This window comes from Eschrichtius robustus, chromosome 3 (assembly GCF_028021215.1).
Source record: "Eschrichtius robustus isolate mEscRob2 chromosome 3, mEscRob2.pri, whole genome shotgun sequence".
Taxonomy (NCBI): Eukaryota; Metazoa; Chordata; class Mammalia; order Artiodactyla; family Eschrichtiidae; genus Eschrichtius; species Eschrichtius robustus.
Genome location: NC_090826.1, coordinates 814,042 through 820,707, shown reverse-complemented (window position 1 = coordinate 820,707; position 6,666 = coordinate 814,042). Strand labels below are relative to the sequence as shown.

The following is a 6,666-nucleotide window of genomic DNA, read 5'->3' as shown; positions in this document are numbered from 1 at the left end:
TGGCCTGGCCCTCCCGTCAGGGTCCTCAGACGGCAGTCCGGGCCTGTGGGTCAAGCTGAGCTCTCTAGCACCACCCCGAGGGCCTCCTGTCCACTGGGACTCTGGAGGAATGTGGCACCTGCTCCCTGGGTGGGGACCCGCTCATGCCTGGTGACCCCTCCTGGTTTCCGCAGCCATGGAAACGCTCAGGGCCCCCGTGGGGAAGTGTGGGGACTCCTCTGTGGGCAGTGCTGTCCCCGGCCTGTGGATGATGGGCTGGCTCAGTGACCCCTCCCCAGCACCCAGCGACATGGGACAGCCACGTCAGGGGTCCCAATCTGGGCCTCTGAGCTTCGTGGCCCACCCCTGAGGAGAGCTGGGGCTGAGGCTGGCCCTGCCCCCGCAGTGGGGGATCCTTTAGCCTTTGTTGGGCCCCATCCTCGCGCCATGTGGCCATGGCTCCGGAGTGACCTCCCTGGCAGCGACCCTGCGGCCCCTCCACTAAAGGCAGCCTCTTGCCGTAGGAGGCTGGGTGCTGACCAGCCTGCCCGCAGCCCCTCACCCGGCGACCCCGGGCGGGCGGGGAGGAGGGGCCTCCAGCTGAGAAGTGGGGAGGAGGAGAGCGGAAGGAAGCCCGGGGCCTCTCCGGGATCGCCCCGGCGGGTCGGGACGGGACGCGGCCCTTGGTCCAGGGGCGCCGGGCAGGCAGCCAGGGCCGGCACTGGCCAGATGGGGGCGAGCGGGCCCTGCGGGCCCCGGGGAGGGGTCCGGCCGGCGTCGCGGGGGCGAGCGGCCGCGGGCAGCGAGGTCCCTCCCGGGAGGCGGGCGCGGGGGAGGCCGCGGGGGGAGGGGGCCGGAGCTGCGCCTCGCGCAGGGCGGGAGGCAGAGCCGAGGGCGGAGCGGAGCGCGGCGGGCGCGGCGAGCGCGCGGGCCGGGCGGCCGAGGACCCCGGGAGCGCCGTGTCCCCTGCCCCGCGCCGGCCCCGCGCCTCCTCCCCGGCCGGCGGCGGTGGGTGCGCGGCGGGCTGACCTCTGCAGAGGCGGCGGGGGCTCAGCATCGGGCCGGGGCCGGGGGGGCGCCGGGGCCGGGGGGCGGCGCTCCGGCCCGGCCCGGCCCCGCCCGATGTCCATGAGCGCCAACACCATGATCTTCATGATTCTGGGGGCGTCGATCGTGATGGTGAGCGGAGGGGCTTCCCGCGCGCCCGCTGCCCGCACCCGCACCCGCTCCCGCCTCCGCGCCCGCGCGCCGCCTCCCCCTCCCGCGCCTTGTTTACCGGCCCGCGCGGCCTGCGCTCCCCCATCCCCAGCGCGTCGGCCCCCGCCTGGGGGCGCCGGCCCAGGCTCTCGCTCCTCGGCGCTGACCGGTCATGGGCTCTTCCAGGCCATCGCGTGCTTGATGGACATGAACGCGCTGCTGGACCGATTCCACAACTACATCCTCCCGCACCTGCGGGGCGAGGACCGCGTCTGCCACTGCAACTGTGGCCGGTGAGTCTGCGCCCAGAGGGGCACACGCGTGATCACACATGTGGGGTGGAGGTGGGGCCCACTGGGGCTCCAGCGAACCCCATGCAGGCCGGGCTGCAAGGCCCAGCTGGGCCAGGCCGGTGGGGGAAGGACCGGCCAGCCTCCGCGGCACAGAGGTGTTCCGGGAGCAGGGAGCATGCCCGAGGCAGTGGGACCCCCTCCCAAATTGCCTTTAGAGAAAGGGCCCGCGGGCGACGGGCAGAACGGGTCCAGGGCCTCCTGGCCCGGGGCGTGGAGGCCAGGAGAGCAGCAGCCCAGCCTGGTGTCCCGGGAGGGATCCTGCGCACACGGCTGTGCCCACAGAGGACAGACACCATCCTCCTCCCTGGGCCCTGAGCTGTGTCCATGACATTTCCTGGGAGCCAGCTAGGGGGAAGAGCGGAAGGTCAAGGTGGGCAGGGCCTACCTTGAGGGGCATCTGGCCCAACCCCCTCGCTGTCCACGGGAGGAACTGAGGCCGGGGGTGGAGTCTGCTCAAGGTCAGGCAGAGAGAGGGGAGAGCCCAGGCCCCACGCCCACTTTGTGACACCCCCCCCCACCCCGTTCTGTGCACATGTAGTGATGGAGTCTTCCTGGCCATGCATGTTTGTACGTCCATGTACGAAATAAACATCTTCTCATGAGACGCGCATGTGTGTACCGTCTGTGCATATACATGTGCGCACACGCAGCAGCCCCTCAGCCCCACGCACGCTGGGGCCCCGAGAGAGCGGACAGAGGCTGAGCAGGCAGACTTGCCCAGGGCCACGCGGCTGGCAGGGAACTTGTGTTCTTGACCCTGCCCTGTACTCCTGCTCCAGGGACGTGTGCACACGTACTGGGCGAGGGTTGTGTGAGAGACAGGACAGTTTCATGCCTCACTAAGCATGCTACATGCCTGTGTGTGCAGACCAGGTGTCGAAGCAGAACATGGGCAGCAGGGCAGATGGAGATGGGCGTGTAAACGGCCCTCACGTGTGTTGGCCAAGAATCATCCAGAGTGCTGGCTGGGTGGCCACACCCTCGCGGAGATCCCTGTGTTCCTGCCTGGTGCACACGGCCCGAGGCCAAGGAACGGCAGGAGGTCAGCTCCACGCTTCCTGGGCCGACCCAGACTGGGGGTGTAAGCGGGGGTCCTGAGACCCTCCCGGAGACCGGAGGTGTGCCCGCCACCGGCCCAGGCTTCAGCTCCCTAAACATTAGTAAGGCCCATTTTCCATGTGGGGCTGTTGCAGTGTGACCTGCACATATGTGCCTAGGACCTCACACCGAGGCCCTTCTGGGCAGACAGGGTGTATTTTCAGAGTGTATTTGTTCCGGGTGTGTGTATGGGTCATATGTAGTGTCCAGAGTACACGTGGATTGTGTAAAACAAGTGCCCACGGAGTGCAAGCCACAGCGAGGCCTGAGTGCACAGCTTAGACGCAGACAACACGAGAGCCACGCCTGCTGTAGGCGTAGAGTGTTTCCGTGTGTGTATGTGTCCATGTATGTGTGCTTTGTACACATCACTACATACAGGATGTGTAAATTCCGTGTACAAAGTATTCTTGTATATTGACAACATGCATGTGTATGCGCAGTACATGTGTGTAACACAATATACAGCACCCGTGTGCGCCCTGTGGGCACAGTGAATGTCTGCAGGGTACAGTCTGGCATATCAGGCCTCTGTGTACAAACCATGTACACACGTTGCCACAATGGACTCTACTTGTATGTACATCCCGTTTGCAGAGAAGGCGCACACACACTTGTGTGCCTTCTACGTGCCAATACGGAGAATTTTACACAGAGGACACGTGTGTAAATGCTGTGAAGCGTGCATGCCGGCAGGCTGTGTCTGGGCGCACACCCGTGCATACGCCACGGTGCCCACAGAGGACACGTGTGTAAATGCTGTGAAGCGTGCGTGCCGGCAGGCTGTGTCTGGGTGCACACCTGTGCATATGCCACGGTGCCCACAGAGAGGATGGCTGTGCGCAAAGCCCAGTGCATGTGCCTCTCCATGTGACACGCACCATGCTCGTGCCCGGGCGAGCGTGCACATGCACACATGTGGAGCTCATGGGCCGAGTCCATGGTATACACGCCATGTCCTGTGCATGTGGCCGGCGTGTATACACAACATGCGTCCGACCTCAGGTAGACACATACAACATGCGTGGCCCAGGCAGGACACATGTATGTACACATCACGGAAATACGTGTGCACGTGGGTGACCTGAGCCCCCACCTGCCCCCCCCACCCCGGGGCCTGCCTGACTTGGAGGAAGGAGGAGGGCAAGGAGCAGGGGAAGAGCGGCAGATGCCGGGACAGTGATGGGGGCAGAGGTCATGACCTTTGACCCCCTGGAGGTCCCACCCCCGGGGCAGTTGGGGCCCTGGCCTTGTCCTACTTGCAGGGGCGTTTCTGGCTTCCTTGGTGACTCCGTCTTCAAGTTTCCTGCCCTGTCCAGGGGTAGGAAGTCGTGGTCCCGAGGAAGACCCTCCCTGTCGGGGTCCAGAAGGCAGGCGGGCAGGAGGTGGCGGCGATGCCCAGTGTTATCAGCTGCTGGGCGGCCTGGCCTGGCCAGGGTGACGGGACTGCTAACGGGTGACGAAGGGCGTCCTCTGCTGCTACGCATTCCGGGCGGTCATCAATGGTTCTCCATCTCTTATTGATGATTGATCAGGGCCATTGGCGAACCGTGACCACATGAGCTACGGCCGCCATGTGTCAGGCAGTCCTTTCCAACTAACCCGGGTGTGGTGGCCCCTGCTCAAGGGCCCCACCTACTCTACTCTGGACAAGCTGAGCGGGATGGGCTCCAGGAGTCCCCAGGGGAGCGGGAGGGGGGTGAGATGGGGCTGCCCGCTGCTGCCTCCGCTGGGAGGAAGGCACTGTGTGGCCCCCGCTGGCACAGGGGTGTCGGTGATGGACGGGCAGCAGGGGCCTGGGGTCAGGGATGTCCTGGGGGGTTTCCGTTTGTGAGGAGGTCCCTGGGGGGCGGGGGGGGGGCTCATGTCCAGTTACGAGGGGGGGAACGGGGACCCATCTCAGCTGGAGACCAGGCAGAGGTGTCGACATGTAACCAAGGGAAGATGGGGAGAAGCGGGTTGGGGAGGGAGGAGCTATTTTTAGGTGCAAGTTTGAGGTGTCTGTAGATCCCACGTGGAGACGCCATGCAGGCAGCTGGAGCTCAGAGCAGGCGTGGGGGGCCGCGGGGGCGTGCTGGGGTGGAGAGTTGGAGAAGCCAGCTGAGGGGCTCGGTAGGAGGGGGGCCAGGCAGGAGCACCCCGAGGTGGCTCCTGCACTTCGGGGAAGGAGGGGCCCCAGGGGGACTGCGGGCTCAGGGTGCACGGACCCCACGCGCCTCGGGCACCCAGGGCCCAGCAGCTCCTTCTCCCTGGCCCTCCTGTCGGGGGTGGGGGGGGGGCGTGGAGCCCAGAGTCTGTTGCCCTGGGTACTGGTCTTTGGGCAGGGCCACCCCACCCGGGATCGTGGGGCCCAAAGGGCTTCCTGGAGGAAGAGAGGATCCAGGCAGGCCTGAGGCTGGAGGGAGCCTTGTGGGGAGGGTTCAGTGTGGCCTCCGCCTGGATTGTCAAGGGAGGGGAGGCTGAGGGGAACGGCCCAGGCCTCAGTGGGTGCTGGGATGCAGGGGACGGACCGTGGTCCAGGGTCCGTCCCAGGAGCTGGGATCTGTGTGGGGCACGGTTAAGGGGGTGCCCCCGGGCCTCAAGCACAGAGAACTGGGGCAGGGGAGGTTCCTGCAAGGGACAGAGGGGCAAAAGGAAGACCAGAGGCCCAAGGCAGGGCTCATCCCATGCGGCTTTCCTTGGAGGGGAAGCTGAGGAAAGGGCGGAGTGACTGCAGGGTGGGAGGGAGAGGCCAGAGGGGCAGTGCCCCAGGAGCCAGCGGGGGCCTCTGGGCACAGGCCCACGGGCGGGCTGTGACCCCGTCACTGGGCGGGGACACCCCGCCTGGGCCCTCGCCCCGGAACGCCTTCTCCACCTGCGCTGTGCTCCTGTCACCGTGTCAGGGTTGCCTCTGAGCCCCGGGCTGGGCAGAGGAGGGAGGAGGCTGATGTGTGGAGGCCAGCCACTGGACTTCACGCTGACCTATGACCTCGCACACTCCCATCCTGCGGGCAGCCTCCCACATGGTGACCTGGGTCCCGGGCGAGTGCGCTGGCCCCTCCCGACCTCGGCGCCCCACAAGGTCTGCTTCAAAGACCCCCGCAGGCGAACGGGTGCAGCTTGCTGCGGGGTCCCCGCCCGCCCCGCGGGACAGGTGCCAGCCCGCCCTGCCGCCCCCAGGCACCACGTCCACTACGTGATCCCGTACGACGGGGACCAGTCTGTGGTGGACGCCTCCGAGAACTACTTCGTGACAGACAACGTCACCAAGCAGGAGATCGACCTCATGCTGGGGCTGCTGCTCGGCTTCTGCATCAGCTGGTTCCTGGTGTGGATGGACGGCGTCCTGCACTGCGCCGTGCGCGCCTGGAGGGCCGGCCGGCGCTACGGTGAGTGCGCGGCGCGGGGACCCGGGGACAGCCTCGTCCGCTCCGGGGCCACGCCCTCCCCACGCCACGCCCGCCCACGCCATGCCCACTCCCGGCCCCGCCCACCAGCCCCCGCCCTGACCGCGCCCCCCGCCCTGCAGACGGCTCGTGGACCTGGCTGCCCAAGCTGTGCAGCCTGCGGGAGCTGGGCCGGCGGCCGCACAGGCCGTTCGAGGAGGCGGCCGGGAACATGGTGCACGTGAAGCAGAAACTCTACCACAACGGTCACCCGAGCCCGCGGCACCTCTGAGCGGCGCGCAGGACTCGCGGGGCCGCCGGCCACCGCGCCCACGCTCACGGGACTGGACGGCCGGCCCGGGCCAGGGCGCCCGCGGCCGTCGGGCGCGTCCGGCGGAAGGTGCTGTCTCCTCTTCTTTTTATAAAGGTGGTCGGGGTGGGGCCGGGGCGGGGGTGCGGGGATGGCGGCACCGGGGGCGCGGGTGGGACCGCCCGCCCAGCCCGGGACCACATCCGCCGCTGGAAACAGGCGGCTTCCTGTGCGCCCGCGTCTGTCTCTCCGTCCGTCCGTCTGCTTTCCGGAGCCGGAGCCAGTTCTGCCGGAGGGGAGCACGGCCGGGAGCCGGGTGCGCCCACGTCTGCACACGGGAGTACGTGCATGAGGCGTGTGCGTC

General features: G+C 67.5%; 2 protein-coding genes across 2 annotated transcripts; one reads left to right on the top strand and one right to left on the bottom strand.

The window, feature by feature from the left end:
• Positions 1 to 64: 64 nt before the first annotated feature.
• LOC137762515 (proline-rich protein 2-like) lies at positions 65 to 1,036 on the bottom strand. The gene has a single exon (XM_068540542.1). The coding sequence runs from the start codon at positions 1,034 to 1,036 to the stop codon at positions 65 to 67; it is 972 nt and encodes a 323-aa protein (XP_068396643.1).
• A 15-nt stretch (positions 1,037 to 1,051) lies between these two features.
• On the top strand, positions 1,052 to 6,414 carry TMEM240 (transmembrane protein 240). The gene is made up of 4 exons (XM_068537686.1): positions 1,052 to 1,158; positions 1,363 to 1,469; positions 5,787 to 5,995; positions 6,136 to 6,414. Exons 1-4 carry the CDS (start codon positions 1,102 to 1,104, stop codon positions 6,282 to 6,284), a joined length of 522 nt encoding a protein of 173 aa, XP_068393787.1. The 5' UTR covers positions 1,052 to 1,101; the 3' UTR covers positions 6,285 to 6,414.
• Positions 6,415 to 6,666: the final 252 nt, after the last annotated feature.

Bases quoted from the DNA above. Each gene is read 5' to 3' on its own strand.
- LOC137762515 (XM_068540542.1), bottom strand. From the start codon at position 1,036: ATGCTGAGCCCCCGCCGCCTCTGCAGAGGTCAGCCCGCCGCGCACCCA.
- TMEM240 (XM_068537686.1), top strand. From the start codon at position 1,102: ATGTCCATGAGCGCCAACACCATGATCTTCATGATTCTGGGGGCGTCG. The intron at 1,470-5,786 runs GTGAGTCTGCGC...TGCCGCCCCCAG, and splicing joins TGCCACTGCAACTGTGGCCG to GCACCACGTCCACTACGTGA. The intron at 5,996-6,135 runs GTGAGTGCGCGG...CCCGCCCTGCAG, and splicing joins GAGGGCCGGCCGGCGCTACG to ACGGCTCGTGGACCTGGCTG.